The 22,271-nt window shown below is 37.6% G+C and overlaps 1 protein-coding gene across 3 annotated transcripts in view; it reads left to right on the top strand.

The window, feature by feature from the left end:
* Window positions 1-22,271, top strand: part of TMTC4 (transmembrane O-mannosyltransferase targeting cadherins 4) — a 58,855-nt gene that overhangs the window by 29,939 nt on the left and 6,645 nt on the right. For 2 of the 3 annotated variants that reach the window (XM_071807050.1, XM_065829706.2), the window contains exons 7-16: window positions 456-548; window positions 4,823-4,984; window positions 5,754-5,956; window positions 8,346-8,517; window positions 8,599-8,730; window positions 17,048-17,127; window positions 17,299-17,406; window positions 17,529-17,670; window positions 18,320-18,434; window positions 18,913-19,025. In XM_071807050.1, coding sequence (XP_071663151.1) covers window positions 456-548; window positions 4,823-4,984; window positions 5,754-5,956; window positions 8,346-8,517; window positions 8,599-8,730; window positions 17,048-17,127; window positions 17,299-17,406; window positions 17,529-17,670; window positions 18,320-18,434; window positions 18,913-19,025 — 1,320 coding nt within the window. The remainder of the gene's footprint in view (window positions 1-455; window positions 549-4,822; window positions 4,985-5,753; window positions 5,957-8,345; window positions 8,518-8,598; window positions 8,731-17,047; window positions 17,128-17,298; window positions 17,407-17,528; window positions 17,671-18,319; window positions 18,435-18,912; window positions 19,026-22,271) is intronic. The other variant, XM_065829707.2, reaches the window with a different exon arrangement.

The raw sequence follows: 22,271 nt of genomic DNA, 5'->3' as shown, positions 1-22,271 counted from the left end.
TATGTACCCTTTAAAAATAGTATTTCTGAAACCTGACGGTCAAAAGATACCATGCTGCAAAGCAAAGAATAAGTAGAAGACTTAAAGAAGCTACACGTTACTGACAGAAGCCTTCCCTTTTGACTGCAGCATTTATGCTGCGGAGTATTTGGGAAAGAATACTGTTGTGACCATGCATATGGGGTCTAGCTTGCTGCTAAATGGTGTTCCCTGAAGGGTTATTCCATGTAGCAGGAGAAAATCCCCATTACAGTAACATGATATTGTACTTAATCTGAGCTCAGGTTCTTAATCTACTATTCTGCCATCATTACTATCAATGTATCTATCTACCTGTTTAGAATCAGAATTAAGATGCACTATAACTTATGGTAGAAGTCGAATTTAAGATGTATTTAAAAGTATTTGTGGTTAGCTGCTCTATCTTATGCTTTATTTTTCTCTTGGTTACTTAGGGTTTGAATGCAGTGTTTGATGCACTGGTGATCAACAAGCTAAATCTTTTGGAGCTTATTCAAAAGTTACTACATAAGGACAAGTCATTGGAGGTGAGTCCTCAGAGGCTCTGTTCATTCTGGCCATTCAGACAGTCATGTACTAAAAGTTAAAGATACAATGTCTGACAGTTCTGTTGTTGTTGAGAATTTTTTTAAAAAGAGGTACTTTCATTCAGCCTAGTAAGGCAATGTGCTGTGATGTTTTTGCAGTAACATGACTAGTAATGGGTTAGCATTAGAATTGCATTGGATAAATAAATCCATTCCACACTTGTCTCAACATTGTGTTAAAAATATGGTGTGGAAGAACTGACTGCTTGATACAGAAAATTCTCCAGGGACAGTAGGTATACACCTGAAATGGTTGTTTAACACAGTTTGGTCAGGGTAAAGAGAGATGTATTTATTTAGATTCTCAAATGAGATAGACACTTGAAAAGTACATAAAAAGTATTATGTCTGCTTAGCTAATCCTGCTAAAGTATTACACTGTTTTCTTCAGAATATAAGTTACCAAATAGGAGACAGTTCCTAGTAGTTTGAGAGTTTTAACAAAAAAATATGTAAGCACTGATAATCACTAAGTATCAAATTTCTGAGTTTTGCTGGTATCACTTGATCTAGTATTCGTTCAAGTGGAATCTGGCACCTAGTATTTGTACTGGCAAGCAAAACATAGACACAATTACCCTCGGGTATGTAGTTGATAGCAGCCAAATAGACCAACAGCTTACTAGAACATCACTACTGTAATGTTCAACAGATATATCATTTGCCTCTCTCACCCAAGGCTGAGCAAGGCAAAGGAGCATTCATTGTACTTTGCATTGATCACTAGTTTCTCTGCAGAGAAATCTTGCTTGTGCTTCTGCGTAGCACAAATCTTATGGGACTTTGAAATTCCTCTGCAAAGAGTGAAGTGAGGAGCTTTGCATGGAAATCAGTAAAGGAGGAATCTCTAGAACTGAAACAGTAGATTTGACCAAGAACAGCTAGGAAAAGGATGCAGGAGTATTTCAGGCAGCAAATAGGGATGCTGGAGAATTTTCTTGCATAATGAGAGTAATGTCAACTAGCATATGACAAGGAAAGAGTCTAGAGCTGTAGGGTACTAAAGCAGAGCCAGTTCAGAGTCAAAGTGATGGAAATAGAAAGTAATAAGGAGGACCCTGGGAACTCCTGACCAGTCAGCCTCACATCAGTGCCTTCGAAGATCATGGAACAGGTCCTCCTGGAAGTTATGTCAAAACACATGAAAGACAGGGAGGTGATTAGAGACAGCCAGCATGGCTTCACCAAGAGCAGATTGTGGAGTGGTGGCATCAGTGTACAAGACTTACTGATGTAATCTACCTGGGTTTCTGTAAGGCCTTTTATGTGGTCCCCCATAACATTCTTGCTGTTGAAATGGAGAGAGATGTGTTTGACTGATGGACTGTTAGATGGATAAGGAATTGGCTGGATGGCTGCATCCGAAGAGTTAGTCAAAAGCTCAGTGTCCAAGTGGAAACCATAACAAGTAGTGTCTCTCAGGGGTCCATACTTGGAACAATACTATTTAATATCTTCATTAGTGACACAGATGGTGAAATTGACTGCGCCCTCTGCAAGTTTGCAGATGGCACCAAGCTGAGTAGTGCCATTGATACTCTTGAGGGAAGGGCTGCCACCCAGAGGGGCCTGGACAAGCTTGAGAAGTGGGCCTTTGTGAACCTCATGAAGTTGAACCATGCCAACTGCAAGATCATGCACCTGGATTGTGGCAATGTCCATTATCAATACAGACTGGGAGATTAGTGGATTGAGAGCAACCCTGCGGAGAAGGATGAAAAATTGGATATGAGTCGGCAATGTACGTTTGCAGCCCAGAAAGCAAATCATATCCTAGACTACACCAAAAGATTTGTGGCCAGCAGATCAAGGGAGAAGATTCTTCCGCTGTATTCTCTCATGAGACCTCACCTGGAGTACTCTGTCCAGCTCTGGGGTGGATGAAAGATGTGGACCTGGTGGAGAGGGTCCAGAGGAGCACCACCAAATGATCAGAGGGCTGGAACACCTCTCCTACAATGAAAGTTTGAGAGAGTTGGGGTTGTTTTGCCCAAAATAGAGGCTCTGGGGAGACCTTATTGTGGCCTTTCAATTAATAAAAGGGACTTATAAAAAGGACAGAGACTCTTTACTGGAGCCTGTAGTGACAGGATAAGGGGCAGTGGTTTTAAACTGAAGGAGAGTAGATCTATACTGGATACAAGGAATAAATTCTTTACAGTGAAGGTGGTGAGACCCTGGAACAGGTTGCTCAGGGAATCTGTGGATGCCCCATTATAAGTGTTCAAGGTCAGGTTGGGTTGGGCTTTGAGCAACCAGGTCTAGTGAAAGTTGAAGAAAGGGGGGTCGAAGTGGATGATGTTTAAAGGTCTCTTCCAACACAAGCCATTTTGTGATTCTATGAAATATGTCAGTCAAACCTTTTTTTCAGGATTACTTTTTAAGCATGAAGAGTTCAAAGCATTATGCTTCTGTTTTGCAACTTTTAAACACTTCTGTCTGGGTGAAGAAAACATCAAATATGCCTTTTTTTCTTCTTTTAATAGAAGTAATTAATTTTAGCTCTTGCTACGTACAAAGATCTGTTCTGCTCTTTTCATGGAAGTGTATCTAAGGTTTTGTTGAAAGGCAGATCTTAAATTCTCTTACTTGCAGGTTTTTTTCTTGATTGGGACAGATTTCAGTGTCATGCCAGGTTTCAATTAACAAAATCAAAGACAATACGATAATACTTCTTCCACTTTTTAAATTCTGCCTACAAGAGATTTTTTGGCGATTTGTGAAATGTGGCCTTTAAGAAGCTGCAGGTACTGTTAAATGAAATGGAGCCTGGAATGAGAGGTTTTTTTTTTTAGTTACTCTGTCATAAAGCAGTTATAAATTGTCATTATATGGTTTTCATTTGTAGCACAATACTCTCCCAAAACCAGTTTTTAGGAATGGTTTTCCTGTAATCCTCATTGTAGTGACTTTAGTTAGTGAGATGTTTAAACTGGAAGTTAACCATTTGAGCACAAAGACTAATTTAGGTAAAATCAACATTACAAACTTCTTTATCCTTAGGCATTCAGCATTTTACAGTTACTACATTGCCAACTACAAATATTAAAAATGCGTCTGAATGTTGCTTTTAAACTTAACTTTTTCATCATTTTAGAGAATAAATATCTTCAGTCAGGGCACTGTTGAATGTCTTTGTGCCGTAAGCCTACTTTTTTTTTTCTTGTTTTCAGAAATAACTAATATTAATCTTCTAAATAATTATGGTGGTGCTTGCTAATTAGCATATTGCAATAATAGGTAATAGTAATCAGCATGCCAGCTCCTATGGAGGACATAGAACTGATCATGTGTAACTATCAGGTAGGTTTTTAAAGGTAATAGAAGTGTATCAGACTAAGGGAGGAAGGCAGGAATAAAAGAAAGCTAAAACTGGAGATCACATGACCACATTTTTAAAGATCGAGTCAATTCTTCCATGTAAAAATCCATAGTTCACTGACACTTTCATCTTCAGACATGTAGAATGGGAAGAGAAGAGGCTCAAATGATCTCTCATTTCAGAGAAACGTGTCTTCGATGTTCTGCTTCTCTAAAGACTTGTTGAGGCTGCATAGAATAATTTCAGCCATCAGGTTTCAGAGAGCTCTAAGGCAGCTCTACAGCACTGTAATATAGAGGGTCAGAGAGAACCTATGTCCTTCATTTCCCATGCAGTTTCTAACTATGCCATTTTCTTGTATCCAGGTAATTTTACTGCTGAAGAGACGTAAGTGGATAGAAACTTTCCATGATAAGCAGTCAACTGGATATAGTTATTTAAAACAAAGTTCACAAAGTAACCATCCTCCATTTTAAAAAGACAGATCAATTTAATATGCTATATACAAAAGGCTGTGTTCTGCTCAAACTCCCTGTCAGAAACTGCTGTGTAAAATTACATCACCTATAGACTTACTGAGGATTTGTAAGAGAGACTTCTTGAATGAAAAAGTTTTCTTTTCCGATTGAGAAGGAAACCAAAATGTTTGCAAAAAACATTTTGCAGTTAGTCAGTGAGTGCACAGTACAGTTTGAGAGCTTTCTAGTAACTGCAAAAATAAGAAAAATGTCAACTCTGATAGCAAAAATGCATAGGAATACAGTCTCTTCTTCCTGAGACTGTGGCGGAAATGACCTCAATGTAGTGGGGAAGAGAATAAAATAATGGTTTTTTATATGAGGTTTGGCTTTGTTTTTTTCCTTTTTTTTTTTTTTTTCCTCCTTTCCTGCAGAATGCTGGTCTGTTAAGAAAGGGGCTGCTTTTAAGGATAACTCTTCTGATGTCTGGAGGGGCCAGTATACTTTATATACGCTGGAGGATTATGGGCACAGGGCCACCAGCTTTCACTGAAGTAGACAACCCAGCTTCATTTGCAGACAGTCTGTTTGTGAGAGTAAGTTATGAAGTTGCTTTTTTCTGGCCAGCTCAGAACATTTGTCTTTGTCATCAAATTGGATTTTTGTTTCTGTGCTTCAAAGAAACAATAAAGTGGGCAATCTTTATGATTCAAGGTGTATGATGAGTCACATTCCCTTGTGCTGCTATGATGACTTTCTGGGGTTTTTTTGAAATAGTAGACCTTGTATATTCTTTGCATTCGATTTAGCATGCACTGCACACATTGAAGTACTTTTCCATTTATTCACTTTTCTTTCCATGCATGCAAGGATTTAGTTTTTTCTGGGTTTCATCCCTTTTCTACATAATGTGTTTGATTCTTCATCTGTTCTTTCACAATTGAAGAAAGTAGCTTAAAGTTCTGGTCTGATGCATTTTGAGTATGTCTTGTCTTTACATCTCTGACTGCATTAATGCTCTTTCTGAACATGGAGAATAAAGGGCGAAGACGGTGCGTGCTGTCTTTTGCCATTTTCTTCTATTGTGGGAGATTATTCTTTTTACATGTGGATACTGGCTGGACAGCACAGGATTGCATTTCCCTGCTCTAAATAGGAGAGCTAACTAGCTGTGTTTAAAAAAAAATAATAATTTCACAGCTGTAAAATAAATGGATATGTAACTAGTTGTGTTCTAACAGTATTTAAGGCCTCTCTGTTGTATAAAGTATTCTGTGATAAGGGAAATGATAGCACAGAGAATGAAAGTTGCCCCCCTCTTAAGTTTAGTATCAAATAAATGTTTGTTTTCTTTTTGACTGACAGGCTATAAACTATAATTACTACTATTCACTGAATGCATGGTTGCTGTTGTGTCCCTGGTGGCTGTGTTTTGATTGGTCAATGGGTTGCATACCCCTCATTAAATCCGTCAGTGACTGGAGGATAATTGCGCTAGCAGCACTTTGGTTCTGCCTAATTGGTCTGATATGCCAAGCTCTGTGCTCAGAAGACAGCCATAAGAGAAGGTAAGAGACAGTGATGAATTTTAAATGCCTGACCAACTTGAGTACAGTATTATTTTGTTAAATCCGCTACTGATAATTTTAACAATTCAGTGGAACTAGTGTGTAACAAATGCAGTTCAAATAAATATTTATAACTGTCATTACTGTTTTATCCCAATTTGGGCCCATCACTGTACACTGACTAGTGGGAAACAGAGTTGGAGGAGGAAGTATGGATGGCTGCTTTATTTTTCTCCTGAAATGGCACTTTGAGATCCTTAACACTGTAGGTGGTCAAAAGTAATATGTGCTCAGAACAGAGTGGGAAATTATGTATGTTGTTGTCCCTACTTCTTGCAAGTCCTCATCTCTTTTAATCTTCTAATAATGACAGAGAGAGGAGATGTGCCTTGAAAGAAGATAGAAATGCTCGCCATGGCCATAAAATTAAAAAGTAAAATGCTGACCCATAGTATCTACTGAGGAATAACAGCTTGTATGTTATCCAAAGGAACTAAAAAATTTATTGTATACTACTCTGTCTCACTAAGGGCTTCTGTTTAATTTTCCAGGGTCTGTTCGTCTTGATTTCATGTATAATTGATTTTTCCATTCTTTAAAATTTTTCAACAGCTCGATCACAATGAGTTAATTCTGTTGTTCAGAGTGCTAAATATTTTCTTCTTTTTTTCTGTGGTATTCTGTATCTCTTGTCCCTCATACCCTCAAACGTTAACATCCTATCTGCCTTCCTTTCTTCTGTTCCTGTCCTCATTTGCACAGATAAAATAATTTAGTTGAGGGGTGAAATTCTTGCTACAAGCGATGTCATAGTTTCTAGTAAAAATGCACTCAGTAAGCTTATATTGTTGAACAGTTTTTTAGTAAAAAGACGAGAAGTATAGTGAAGACCTAGGACGCTTGGGGATGAGAAAAGAGTAAGAGGACACTTGTACATTATAGTATCACAGAATCACAGAATGTTAGGGATTGGAAGGGACCTCAAAAGATCATCTAGTCCAATCCCCCTACCTGAGCAGGAACACCTAGATGAGGTTACATAGGAATGTCTCCAGAGAAGGAGACTCCACAACCCCCCTGGGCAGCCTGTTCCAGTGTTCTGTTACCCTCACTGAGAAGAAGTCAATTTTAAGTGCAACCTCTTGTGTTCCAGTTTGAACACATTACACCTTGTTCTACCACTGGCTGTCACCGAGAAGAGCCTGGCTCCATCCTCGTGACACTCACCCTTTAGATATTTGTAAATGTTAATGAGGTCACCCCTCAGTCTTCTCTAAGCTAAAGAGCCCCAGCTCCCTCAGCCTTTCCTCATAAGGGAGATGCTCCACTCCCTTCAGCATCTTTGTTGCCCTGCGCTGGACTCTCTCCAGCAGTTCCCTGTCCTTCTGGAGCTGAAGGGCCCAGAACTGGACACAATATTCCAGGTGTGGTCTCACCAGGGCAGAGTAGAGGGGAAGGAGAACCTCTCTCAACCTACTAACCACACCCCTTCTAATACACCCCAGGATGCCATTGGCCTTCTTGGCCACAAGGGCACAGTGCTGGCTCATGGTCATCCTGCTGTCCACCAGGACCCTCAGGTCCCTTTCCCCTAAGCTGCTCTCTAACAGGTCATTCCCCAACTTATACTGGAACCTGGGAGAGAGTATAGAGATTTATTTGTCATAAATTAGAGTAGAAAACTACCATGCCTGTGCCCTTTAAAACACCTGACACAGACCTGGGGTTCTTATTCTCTTATGTCAGCTCTGTAAAAGTAAGGTACGTAGTGTCAGTGGTCTAAGCTCTGTGTAGCCCATAAAGAGTTACCTGCTGAGGATTGTTCATCTGAATATACATATCTAAAATAAGGAAGACAAGCTGCCCTCGAGAAGCACCTCTCTCTTCTGGCTGTAGAAAGAACATAGATTACTAACTGTCAAGTGGTTAACAATGCATTTTACTATTGATGAATTTGTTAGAAAAGAAAATGTGCTTTCAGTAGGATGGGCACCTAATATTCTTCTTTAACAGTGACCTGTATTTTTCCCCTGTTACTGTCTTATCAGTTCCAAAAATAAACAGGTAGTTTTTACCATTACTTTTCCTGCCTGTGTATTTTAAATAGGAATCATGTAATTGATGTGTAATGGGGCTATTTTCTGGCCTGGAAGCATGAACGTTACTTTTCCGGAAATTATAGCTAGGATTTTAAAAGTGGCTGATGGAATGAAGTGTCAAAACCTCACTGAAATTCAATCTGATTTTGCTACTAGCTCTCAAAGGCTGCTTTTGAATGCCCTGTTCCATATACACGCCCTTCTACAATGTTTAAAGTGTATATGTTAAGTGGAAAAGGTGCTTTTGTTAAGATTTGTGGTTAATTTGTGAATCTGTTTCTTGTTTGCAGAATTCTTACACTGGGACTTGGATTTCTTATTATCCCTTTTCTTCCTGCAAGTAATCTATTCTTCCGAGTAGGATTTGTTATTGCAGAGAGAGTCATCTACCTCCCCAGTATTGGATACTGTATACTGTTTACATATGGATTTAGTCTCTTGAGTAAGCAAGCCAAGAAAAAGGTACCATCAAAACAATCAGTAAAGTTGATTAAGTGCTTTAATTGAATTGTTTGTTTCTTAACTTGTCTCTCTTTCTTTAAGAAAATTCTTGCTGTGGCAGTACTTGGAATCCTGTTGATAAATGTTATGCGCTGTGCACTCCGCAGCAGTCAGTGGAGGTCAGAAGAACAGCTTTTTAGGAGTGCACTGTCTGTGTGCCCTCTGAATGCAAAAGTAAGTCACTTGTGCGCTTTGAATCTCTTTTTTAAGTGTTTTGAAATTTGGGATAGAGGTGTTAAGCATAGTTAATATATTGTGGTACAGTGTTATTCGCAGTCTTGCTTGGTGCAAGAATATGACATTGACATGTCAGACACCTAAATTATGGTGGTAGCATAGTCAAAATACCAGACAGTGCAAATCACAATATTGTAATTCAGAACTTGGGGCTGTGAGTGGGGAAGGAGGGAAAAGGTGGAATACACTTCAGGAAAGGCATCCAGTCAAATTGGATGTACTGCTAATAAAATCAACTAAAACAACTGTGCATGTAATTGTAAGTTATAACAACAAAATTTTGAAAAGAAATTAAGTCATAGCAATGTATTCACCTGAATAATGCCTATGTGTTTAGAATCTGCTTGTGTACCTTCCAGTGGTATATACAGCAAACACAGCTGAGGGACAAAGCAGCATATAATCAGTGTAAACTCTGGGTGCCAGGGTAAAATAGCTTCTGTTCTTCTCCAGTGGCTTAATGGGTTAGAGTCTTCAGACATGGGCACAGGGGAAAACTGCAACATTCCCTGCAAGGCTTACTGAGGGAACAAGTAAGAGGGTGGCACTGGATAGGATGTGTCACTGAGATGCACACCAGTGGCTGGCATAGCAGACTGAATCTAGCCTGCCAGTAGAACAGTCCTTTGATAGCTGAGAGTGTGATCTGTTGAAGCACACCACAGAGCTCTGGATGTTGCCTGAATTTTAGCAGAGACTCTCCTTGAAGAGCCTAGGAATAGGAATGCACAGCTTGTCAAGAAAAATACATTGAGGTTTTAAAAGATTAGATTTCTGTAACCTAGAGTGGAATCTAGACAATACAGATCAAGACACAGAGTTTAAAAAGGAATCTATGGATGCTCAACTTTTTGCAAAGAGAATGATAAACTTAGCATCTACTGGAATACAAATATGCAGCAATGAGCTGTAAAAAACATTTATAGCCGTTATTTACAATGTGAAGGTGTCTTTCAATAATCTTAGATTTTTTTACACGGAAAAAGGGCTGTTGTATTTTATTGTGTGGCAGTGGTAGGCAGCCATCTTCTTTTTAATGGTGACCTCAGTGTATCCTGTCTTCTGGACGACAAGCCCATACTACAAATGGAGCAAATGCAATATGTTTCTTTGTGTGTAACTCCATCCATCTGCCATGCTAAGACTGCTTTAGACAGATCCACACTCTTTGCCTGTGTTCCAAGCTCCTTGGACTCAAGCCACGTCTGGCTGGGAAGCTGTGTAGCTGTGTTCACACAGCGCTGTGCTTGAGCCGATAAGCTGTGTGCAAGCTACTGAACTAATGTAGCTGGTCCAAAGCCAATGGGTGCACAGGGAAAATGAGCTTGTGTTTGTCAACACTGAGTCATGTAGACATGTCTGAACTGTATTGCTGCTAGTGACAGCTTGTGCAAATGGAAAGCGTGGCAATGTGAACAGGGAGGGTTTTGTTTGGGCTCACATTCTAATTTTGCTGAAGGAGTAACTTTGAAATCACAGTAGTAGGGAACTTTTCTAGGCAACAGCATTAGAGAGCCCATGTATGTGAGCCAATCTATTTTTTTCTCTATGAACTCAGGTATATTTAGTCAATTTTGACAACAGTAAAAATTGGAACTAGTTTCTGTTCTGATCTTTTGTTGTTGTCTTGAAATTGCAGACTTCCTTTAAAAATGATTCCACAGGACTTACTTTTAGTGGTGCTTTTATTTCAGTAGGAGGCTGATGCAGACCAAAAGATGCAACATGGATAATAGCTTTTTCTTGTTGTTCTGGGAACATCTTTAATATGTGTAACGTAGTCATGCTTTACTTCCCTTATGTACTCCCAACTAGCAACAAAAGCTGCAGCTCCTACTTCGTGTTTTGCGGTACAGCTCTTTTCAGTTCCAAATTGTCTGTATGTGAGCAGTGTAAACTTACCTTAATTCTAAGTAACAAGTAGTTACAGCAGTGCCTTATCTGATTTCAAGACTCATCTTCTTTAAACATCTCTTTAGATAGAGGTGTGGAAACTGCATTAAATCAGATTGTCTGTCATAGAGAGTGAATCTACCCCCTTGAGTGATGGATGCATCTAGCTCAAGAGGATGATATTTAGAATCAACTTTGATAAATGTTGCCCAGTGATTTTAAAATTTATTGGAAATAATCATGTACCATAAGGAAGTTACAAAGATTTTGACTTAAAAAAAAAGTTCACAATACAGATTTTTAAATGTTGTAAATATTTTAAATAATATTTAAAATATAGATGGTTTACATATTATGTGAAACTTATTTTTTTAAGAGAGAGAAAAAAGCATGTTACAGATCTTGATTAAACTTGTCAGACATTTGAACTTCCGTAGTCCTACACCTAAGTTTGTCTCGAAGGTTGTTAGACTGAAACAATATACATTTTGAATACATTTGGCAGTATTTTTCTTAGCTGAACAGAAGGTGCCTGTATATTGATTCCATTTCCTCTTACCAACTTTTTTCATACCACATAGATTGATTTAATTGTGTCCAGTTCTGGGCTCCTCAGTTCAAGAAGGACAGGGAACTGCTGGAGAGAGGCCAGCATAGGGCAACCAAGATGATTAAGGGAGAGGAGCATCTCCCTTATGAGGAAAGGCTGAGGGAGCTGGGTCTCTTTAGTTTGAAGAAGAGGAGACTGAGAGGTGACCTTATTAATGTTTAGAAATACCTAAAGGGTGAGTGTCACGAGGATGGAGCCAGGCTCTTCTCCGTGACAAACAATGGTAGGACAAGGGGTAATGGGTTTAAGCTGGAACATAAGAGGTTCCACTTAAACTTGAGAAGAAACTTCTTCTCAGTGAGGGTAACAGAGCACTGGAACAGGCTGCCCAGGGCGGTTGTGGCGTCTCCTACTCTGGAGACATTCAAAACCCTCCTAGACACGTTCCTGTGTAGCCTCATCTAGGTGTTCCTGCTCCGGCAGGGTGATTGGACTAGATAATCTTTCGAGGTCCCTTCCAATCCCTAGCATTCTATGATTCTATGAATTCCTAGAACTCAGTGGTGATACACACTAGTGTGAGTTAGAACCAGGCCTGTGTTGTTTCTGCTAAAGAAAATTCTGTGAACAGTTACAGACACTGTTTTCTCCTGATATGTGGATCTTACATTATAGGTAGTTTATAAATTTGGAGTAAGTCAGTGCTACTGGCTTAAAAACTCACTGGATCCTATTTGGCATCTTTTCATTTAATGTCATTATGCTGCAAGTTTATCCTGGAGTGCTTTGCTGAAGTAGTGGAATATCTAATTACAGGCCATAATAAAAGCATAACTACTGTTTCACCGTATCAGACTAATGGCTTGGATTTATTTCCTTAGCTTTAGATGTCTACATCTGAGTGAGTCAGCCAGGGTCCCATTATGATTGGGGAAGAGAAGCTGTCTCTTTTTAGCACATAGTTCCATCATCACCTTGGACTAAATGACTGACATAGGACAGAAGAGCCATAACCTAGATCTGTGCATTTCTCTCCACTGATGACAGAAGGAGTCCTGACAACTAGAGCAGCTGTGGATACATAAGGTCATGTGAGATTTTGCCCTAGACATTGCTGTATTTGCCCTCTCCTTCTGAGGTCTTTACACATTGTTTCTTTTAATTTCAAAGATTATTCCCAAAAATGCTCATCTGACTGCTTTTTTTGCGATGTGATAAGTTACTGTTGGAAGTGCGTAGTTACTTTTTCTTAGCTTTTAGCAAAGCCACAGCAGTTTTTAAGAATACAGAGTTGGTCTTTATTTCTGGATGACTTCCTCGAGTTGATTATCTAAATAAAATTTGCAAGTGCATTGTTAAATACATGGGAAATAGCCACCATTTTTCTTATCCTAGATTTAAAATAACTGAACTTTCTGTTTGTAATCTCTACATTCTCCTTGATACTGGCTTTTCTTTGAAGGGTAGAAATTAATGAACATATTTTTTAAAAACCCATTTCTGCAGTAATAAGTGAAGAAGTTATGATACTCCCAACAGAATGTGTTACTAACCAGTTTGCCTTGACATACTAAGGGTCGTAACTTTTTACTCAATACTTTATGCAAATTGTAATTATTATGGATATAAGTTTGTCAAAGACAAGCTATGCTGATGCTGAAAATTTACAACAGAGTTTGTGAGATTACTTTCTATACTCTCTTAAAAGGTCTTGTAAAAGCTCGTTGTGACAGAACAAGATTTGTTGCTGTTTAAGGATTTAGGAAGCTGAGCTTGAGAGTGCTTCCTTTAGATATTGAGAATTTATTGAGAATTTTTTTCTATGCTATATATTAAAAGCGGACTATTTTCAGCAGAATTTACCTTGAGTGTTGTGGGCTATGTTTATAGGGACTATCTGCAGTGTTTTGACACATAGATACAATTTTAGATGTCGAAATTTTTTTTTTTATATACAAGCACAGTCATGCAGAAGAACCTTTGGACCACATTAGCTGCACAAACAAAATGTGAAGATCAAAAATGCTTTGTATTATTATTTAGAAAAAATTTCACCAGTAGAGGAAAGAGAAGAGTGTTTGATGAAAGAAGCCAGCAGTAAACAGAAGCATTTGCATGTTTTTGTAGAAATTTTGACATCTGTGCTTTGCTTCCATCTTTCTCAGCAAATGTTCATGCTGAAAAGGTGATTATAAGCAGCTAGGAAGAGAGAATAAAATAGCTGATAATACTAGAGCTCCAACTGAGGGGGTGTACCTCCTAGAAGATGATTCTACATTTCAATTTCTTCCTATGCTGCTCTGAGGAAAAAAAATCAGCTTGGTGGTAATTTTGGTTTTGTACAGGAAAATATGAGTTTTTTTCCTCTCTTCCTCATTTAAATGTGTGAGCACATTTAAACAAATAAGAGTTCAAGCACTACATGTGTCTGACATAGAATGATACAGTGCTTTTGCTTCTTTATACTGGCTTCTTGGGCTGACTGAGGTATTGTGACCAGGTGAACACCCAGAGCCAAATCTTTGGCTAGGCTGTGGTACCACGGTTGTGTTAACTTTAAACAACGCCTGCCTGTTGAGATAACTAGGTTCTACCCGAGGATATTTTTACCTAATTGCCCTGTTTTTGGAGAATACTTTGGTATTTGGAGAATACTTTGGTATTTGGAGAAATGGCTCCTTTTCGAGCTATTACTCTAAAGTAATTACTGGTTTAAGATTGATAAAGGAGCATGTGGGCATAATGAAATATGGCATGTCCAGTTAATATCTATTCTTAATCATTTAATAATGAAATTCTATGTCTGCTCTTAAATGTTTAATCAGGAAAGGAAAATCCTCTCTCCCAGACTTACATGCACAGTATGTGGTCAAACGCAGAAGAACCATGTCCCTAGCGATGAAATTTAAAACATGACACTGGCCCTTCATTTTCAAAGGCCAGATTGTCCCCACCCATTGGACAGCAAGCACTTGTCCCCATGTTCTGCAGGTAGGGGGGTCATGGGAGAAGTCAGGAAGAGTTACAACCTGGTGCTTTGCAGGGGGTAGAAAGTTATTCCAGACCCGCTTTGGGGGAGCAGAGCATCTTGGCATCTCTGTGTCACAGCCAGTGAAGTGAGACATATGGCTGTATGCCAGAAATCACTTGAACCTCTCGGGTGACTCTGTGTGCCTGGAAACCCTTTGCTGACTTTGCTCTTAAGAGCAGGATGTTACCATGTATTATAATCCATTGTAGAGCCGGTTTTGTCATCCAGTATTTGTGGTAGGCTGAGGGCTTGTTTTGGTACATTTATTTTAGTTTTTCTTCTCTCCCTTTTTTCTCTGTCACCACCATATTAATAGGAGTTAAGGCTACAATTTCACTTTAAGAGAAATTACAAAACCAAAGTACAAGAAGGAACTCTTCATTTTCAGAAGTACTACATAGAAACACCGTTTCCTTTCATACAGAAGCTATATCTGAGGACAGGGAAATACACCATCAAAAATGCCAATAGTTTATTTAAATAGTTTTGCTATGAGCTTTAATAGACTGTAGTACACCTTTTTCATTCAGTTGACAAAATGTACATGTACACCTAATATTTCATTTGGTGTTTTGACCTGAGAGAATTGATATCTCTCGGGTTTCTGCAGTCTGCACAATTGTGTTTACATGAGAAAAATATTCTTGCTGCTGCAGCTTTTGAGATAGAAATGGATATGAAGAAGTTACATGTTGTAAAAGACTGAGTGGTTGGTACATAGCAATTTTTTTCTCATATGCTCTGTCCCGAGTCTTTAACATTTTTTTTTCAGTAAAACTTATGACTTGTTGGACTTGATGATTCTGAATGTCTCTTCCAACTGAAATGGTTCTGTAATGGCATGACTTTTGTAAAACATAAGAAAAAAAAAAGTCAACTTTTGTAAAGCTTCTCAAAGAAAGAAATTTATTAGGTTAAATGTAATCTTGTTTGATGATACTGAAATGTGAAGTTAGGTGTTTTAAGGCCTAATATATACAATTGAGTGAAATCTTTCATTATTTCCTCTGTTTGGCCACAAGTTATCTTTCATCTGGAAGCACAGCAAAGTCTGCTCTGAATAAATTTTGATTCTGTAAACTTCAGCATATATAATCACAGCAATGCAGTTTGGTAAGAGTGTTATCATAGTGTGCTGAAAAATTTCTGGAAAAGATATGCAAATAGAATTCAGTCTTAAGAAACATCTTTCAGGGTTGTATCATTTTACTTTGATAACTCCTGGGAAAACAATTCTATTCTGTCTCTTTTTTTTTTTTTTTTACACCGTCAGCTGATCTTTATGAATGGCAATGTCTTGATATAAATGTACCATTCTCTTGCTTCTTTGACATGGGCCTTGTCATATTTTTATGAATGTACAATGGAAGTGCTTGGACTTTTTTCATGAAAGCTGCACTAGAACTGCTTTTATGGGATGCTGAGTTTGTGCTATTTTATATCTTACAGCCTGAGGAGCTGCTTCTGTGTATGCTTAGTAAGCTTTATAGCATCTTTGCTCTCTGTAAAACCAGTGAAACCACTTTTTTCACTCATTCTGGAAAGCAAGGAAAATGTTCTTAACTTTCTTTAGTGGTGGTATGTTACTGCATAGTCACAATCATATAGAGATGAAATCAACAATTAAATACCATAATAATTAGGTTCAAATATAAGTGTGTGTGCTGGGTCAATACATCCCAGGTATTGTGTCAAATACAATTAGGATTTTTTCCTTTGGGCACATGAGATAAAATCCTTTTTTGAATGTAGAAGGTAAATTAGAGTTATGAAAATTCATTACAAACCTATCTTTTTGTACTTCAATCTGAAGTAATTTCTGCATAGTGTTCTTGAAAATATTTAAATTAGATTTTCAAAGTATGGAAGAACTTAGAATATGTGTTTGTTTTAGATGAAGTATATACAATTTTATTTCAAATAGTAAGGTAATTTAAATAATGAGTTCTGATCTAGTTGCCAAGAAGTCTGTTTTCAGGAGCCAGTAGTCACGATACTTTTCTATTATTTTTGAACTTGAGTCTTCCCTTTGACCAGATAATGTGGTCTTCTGAGGTTGCCTTAGAGTAGGATTTGAGATGTCTTCCAATGCAGGTTTGTCCTGAAATATATCTATTCTTGTCTAGTCCCTGCCATAAGTTCAGCTTCTTCCCTGTAGCTATATTTCAAGCTCTAGATTCTTCCTTCATACTCCACTTTTTAACGGGCAAGGTCTCCAACATGTTGCTGTACACATTATTTTTATTTCAGACATGATTTTTGATGCATTTTTATCCCAATACAATAGTTGTGTTTGTTATCGTTTGTTTTTGAAATGTGGAGCTTATTTTTTCTTTTAATGTTAAGTTTCGGCTAGTTTATGCTATATTGAAAGCAAAGTTTATCAACACATTGCTGTAGCGTTTCTTTGGCTGTGGTAGATTTGATTTGAGTCACATTTTCTCTTACTTTCTGACAAATAAATGAAATGAAGAGCAGAAGGTCTCCAAATAGAGCATCTTGTGGAAAGTGTGGTGACCTTATTTGTAAAATCAGGAAGTGAATAGTCTTTTCAAAACAGCTGAAACAGATAAGCTGATATATTAATTTATTCCTCAGATTTTGTCTTGCTGTCTTCGTTGTATGTATTATCCAGTCTTAAGTATCTACCTACAAAAAAAACCAGCTGTGAATGATGCAAGTGCTGACTGTATCTATTTGGAGTAAGAATTTTTAGCAAGTTGGCTCCACAAAATATATGACTGTATAGCATCTGATAGAATGTTCATCTCTGTTTTCAGGTGCACTACAATGTTGGCAAAAACCTGGCTGACAAAGGAAATCAAAGTGCTGCAATCAAATACTACAGAGAAGCTGTAAGGTATTAACATTCTTGCTGCTTTAATGAACTATCCTAAAATTGCTTTCATGTTTAACATGAAGAAAATGCTTAGGTATTCATTTTCATGATCTGCAGCATTGCAGAGCTAGCAGTTTGCATACAGCAATATGCCCCATATATAACAATAATCTCTTAAATTTTAAATTTTAGGTTGAATCCTAAATACGTACATGCGATGAACAACCTTGGAAATATTCTGAAAGAAAGAAATGAGCTCCAAGAAGCAGAGGAGTTACTATCCTTAGCTGTACAAATACAGTATGTTTAGAACAATGCTAAGCAGTGTTTTGCATCAACTGAGCAGAAATGATATAATAGGATCTTGTGTTCTGAATGCTTAATTATCCTCTCCTCTTTTTTTTTTCCCCCAATTTGCCCAGACCTGATTTTGCTGCTGCATGGATGAATCTAGGAATAGTACAGAACAGTTTGAGGAGGTTTGAAGAGGCAGAGCAAAGCTACTGGACAGCAATTAAACACAGGAAAAAATACCCAGATTGTTACTACAATTTAGGGCGCTTGGTAAGTGCTTTTGAATAAATCATCATTAGACAGGAATCTGTGTGTCTGTGTGTATAATTCTGCCATACCGTTAAATGCTGACAGTTATTCCAGTTTGCTTGATTTGTAGTTCGTATTTTTGGTAGCTTTTCCTATTGCTTCCCCAGTTTACTTCCTTCTGTACAACCGTTGGTAGTCCTAATTTTTCATATAAAGAGGTATAAACAAAAATATTGTTTGTGGTCTTTTGTTCAAAATATATTATTAATCATTTCCAAATATTAGGCTGTTTTACAGTCATTAGTATATTGTTAGGTAGAAGAACTGTGCCCCAAAAAAATATCTTTAGATTCCTGGAAATATTTTTATTAAATGCTTGCTTATTCTCTTGTGTAGATTTCTCAATTGTTTGCTGGTTTTCTTCTCTATCCTATTGGCACATGCATATTTGAAAACAAGCCTGGCTTCCAGAAAAGCAGGGTAAAATTAGTATATAGCATTCTTCTCTTCTCTACTACCATAATATTCTTTTTACTTTTTTAAATTTTATTTCTAAAAATGAGTTCTACTAGAATGGCATGAGGCATTAAGAACTCTTTTGTGTCTTTAGTGCACGATAGGAAAGTAAAGCAAATCAGAGTGAAATTACTGTGTTTTTCTTTCTTTTTAGTACGCAGATTTGAATCGCCATATAGATGCCTTGAATGCATGGAGGAATGCTACAGTTCTGAAACCTGAGCATAGTTTGGCTTGGAACAATATGATTATATTGCTTGATAACACAGGTATAAGCCTATTTGAACATTTTAATGAATAATTCAGTGTCTAGCAAAACTTAAAGCTTTATCTATATTTATCTAAAAGGAGTTCTGTCTCTTCTCTGGTTACCCAAACACTCTGTAAATATAATACCTTCTGACTCAGTAGTTTTAAAGCATCACTTGAAGTCCAGCCCATAAATTGAATTTCTGATCCTTATTTTAAATGCCATCATTGTGCAAGCATGTTTGTATTGTAGACCAAACTCCGGAACTTTTGAATCTGTGCTTTATTGTTCTTCTGAAGGTGTTATCTCTTGAAAACAAAATGGAGGTTTTCTGTTGTCTCATTCTGCAGGATTTTACATTTGTGTGTAATACCTAGCTTTCTTTAAAAATGAGTGTAATCAGCTATTTGTAAAATATGTGTGCTTGCAGCATGAAAAGTAACTGATGAGACTGTAGTAAAAGATGCCTTCTCTTTTACCACTCCATGGGCTCCCAGGCAATCTAGCTCAAGCAGAAGCAGTTGGAAGAGAGGCCCTGGAATTAATACCTAATGATCATTCCCTTATGTTTTCATTGGCAAATGTACTGGGGAAATCACAAAAATATAAGGTAGGTAACTAGAGCTTTCTGAGTGTTTGGTGTTTGGTTTGGTTTTATTCTTCTTTAAACTCTGTATAAGTTTTTTTGTAGAAAGTGTTTGAGGAGGTCATTGTGGACTATGACTTAGATTATCAGATCTCAGTGCCTGATTCTGCCACAGTATTGTTGTGTGATTCTGTCAAATGTTCATCTCACCTTAATTTAGATGCCTGGGTTATGAATTTTGCTGCCCTAAACTATGTAAGTGGTCAGTGGAGAGAAATGGGCACTTAAGCACACTAGAGGGCAGTTAAGGTCTTGTATTGACTCACTGCTGGTAGAGAGAAGAGAGCCTGCTCTGCTTTAGAGGCCTTAGTTTGGAACTAAGATTACATGTGATATGCTAGTCCTTGTGCTTTTGGGATGTAAAGGAAGGGAGGTTTACCATTACCCGACATGAATTCTAGCCTCTTTGTCTCAGACACTATCTAAAATAGAGATACACAGATTTGATAATCCCAGACTGAAGATGGGATACCGGGATAATCCCAGAATATTATGAGAAAAAGTCCATACATGGAGCAATGTATTGAACCTGCTCTTGGATGCAGTAGACCAGCCTGTGAATGGTACCTCAGCATTAGCTACTTCTGTTTCCAAGTAGTAAATGCCATGGAACTGATGAGAATGAGTTATTTTCCAAAATAAATTGTATAAGCTGGCAGAGAATCAATCATACACAGCTAATATATTTAGTTGTTCTAATTGACTCCATAGTCACTGAGGTATGTATGTGATAGGGACAAATCAATAATCAAGGAAGTTTTTGGTATTTCTCAGAAAAACATCAATTACTGAACTATGGCTTTTGGAGGTTTTAATGGCTTTTCAGTACTGATAATATTGTACAGCAATGATAATATCAGCTGCGCTGAAAGAACAAGGAAAGTAAGATTTTATGATGGGAAGTTTCTCAGAATATATAGATTTTTTTTTCCACCAGTTACTGTGTCCACTTAAATTTCTACAGTCCTGTTCAGCCGTGGAGTCATGACCTGTCCAGGTGTAAAGTCAGGGCCTGTGACGACCCATCACTTGCTTTTGTTTGTGTTAGTGATGCTGTCAGACACCATTTCTGTTTCCCTAGGCTGGCTGAGGTTTTTCTGTATACTGTCTTTCTTTTCTCTCTCCACCTGAGACTGTTAGAAAATTATATCTTTTAACTTACTTTAACAACATTCCTGAAAGATACAAATTAACATCCAGAATGTATAAGGGATGAGATGATGGAGGAGGTAATTGCTAGCATATTTTGATGAGTCATGACTGTGAAACAATAGAGAATTGTGTAGTTATTCATCTAGAAGAGTATGCCTCATGACAGGATAAAGAGCAATTATAATGAAATAAGTAGAAAGCTGAAAACAAGCTAGAAAACTTTTCCAGCTGTAGGAGAAATAAGCCTTTCTTAGTGGATTTTAAAAATAAAAAAGGAGGTAGTGATTTTGGTTGCTAGCTCTGAAAGGTCATTATGCTGCAGAGGAATGTATTGGAGACAAAGTAGAAATGATAGTAGGGGAAAATGTAGCTTTCAAGTCAGCATCCTGAATGAAGTAAAAGGAGCAGTGGAATCCAGGGAAGAAAGCAGGGAGCCAGTGTGCGTTTTAATAGTTCAATATGGAGTAGTAAGTTTTCATAGAGCAAAAAACTTAACTAGTGACTTGGATGGGTGGACTCACTTAGAAAAGGTTATAATCTCAGCAGCTGTATTTTGCATCACAGGAAAGAGGAGATACAGGGTTTTTAAGTGGGAGAATGCTAAATGACAATAAACAGCATTGAAAACCCTGATTTCTTGTCCACTCCCTCACCACGTAAAAACAGAGAAGTGGATGGCTCTTTAAGGGAGAGGGGGAAAGGAGGTGGGGATGGAGTCTCTCAAGGTGAGGGAGGTAATTTTCAGAGGGCTGCCTGGCTGTGTCTGATGTGTTGTATAACCTCAGGCATTTCATTTATTAGGTTACTTGTTATGTGTCTGTATAAAAGTTGTTACTGTATTGGCTCTGTGCCATAAAGTAAGATTTGTTCTGGGTTTTTTTTTTTTGTTATCTCTTACTTTAAAAGACATTGAATCAAAAATGTTTTACTGTGTTATGAGAGATTTCCTTCCAATAAGCACACAATATTATCCTTCAGTTTCAAATGCACTTTGATTTTCAGCAGAAGATGGTTTTCCTAAGTGACCAAAAAACCGCCAACCCTTTTATGATTTCTGTTTGTATCTACTCATGAATGATTTATTGTTCCAGAAACAAAAGCACATAAAGGATAAGCTGGTTTGGTGGTTTTGTTTTGTTTTTTTTAATTAACATCTGTTACACCAAGTTAGAGTTCTCCTTTAAATGCTTGTTCTTGTTGCAATGGATGAAGAACCAAGCTATATCTTTAGTTCTTTGAAAATATATGTGCTGTATTTTTGTTATGTATAAATCTATGTTTTTTTCTGTTAAAAGTACAATAAATTGAAACCATTCAGCGTTTTTTGTATTTGATATAAAGCCAAACTACAATTTTGTGCTGTGGCCTTGGCAGCAGATGGAATGTATTGTGCTTACTGAAAGCCTTTGCTTATAGGCAGTGTGCAAGTTTCTTGGCAACACTTAAAGATTTGGCAAGATACAGCAATTTGAAATAGCACCAATGTATTGGAATGTATATTTACTCCATATATCTACAGTAATATGAATATGATGCACCTTAAATAGCCTTTAATCAGCCAGTATGCCTCTACTAGCTGCTGAGCAAAGCAGTGGTGATAAAAATGTTTTTGGCATGTAGTTCAAGATGAATAGTAATGATAGTCAACTCTTAGAATCTACTTCATTAAATTTTCTGGGAACACATTGCATATGTTCCCCATTGTGCTTCAGCAGTGAAAGGATGACTCCATATATTAGGTGCTTCTCCTTTGTCTGGGTGGCAACTTTTTAGCATGACTAAATTGGACAACACATCTTTCACTTTGTTTGTTGTTAACCTGCCCAGTGAAGAAAGCAGAGATTTACTTATTAGACCAAAATACTAAAATTTGCAGCGGAAAAAAAATAGAACTTTGTGGGGCTTCTGATTACTACATGCTTTCACGTGCAAATCCACTTGATTTTTAGGCTTGGATGATTGCATGAGAAGATGAGGTTATCTTGCAACACCGCTAGACTTGACAAATGTTTGAGTCTCATTGTATTTCTCAGCTGACTGAGTTAAAATCATAGAATA

The sequence above is a fragment of the Patagioenas fasciata genome, chromosome 1, assembly GCF_037038585.1.
Source record: "Patagioenas fasciata isolate bPatFas1 chromosome 1, bPatFas1.hap1, whole genome shotgun sequence".
Classification (NCBI taxonomy): Eukaryota; Metazoa; Chordata; class Aves; order Columbiformes; family Columbidae; genus Patagioenas; species Patagioenas fasciata.
Note: the sequence above shows the minus strand (reverse complement) of the source record. Positions and strands in the feature narration are given on the sequence as shown.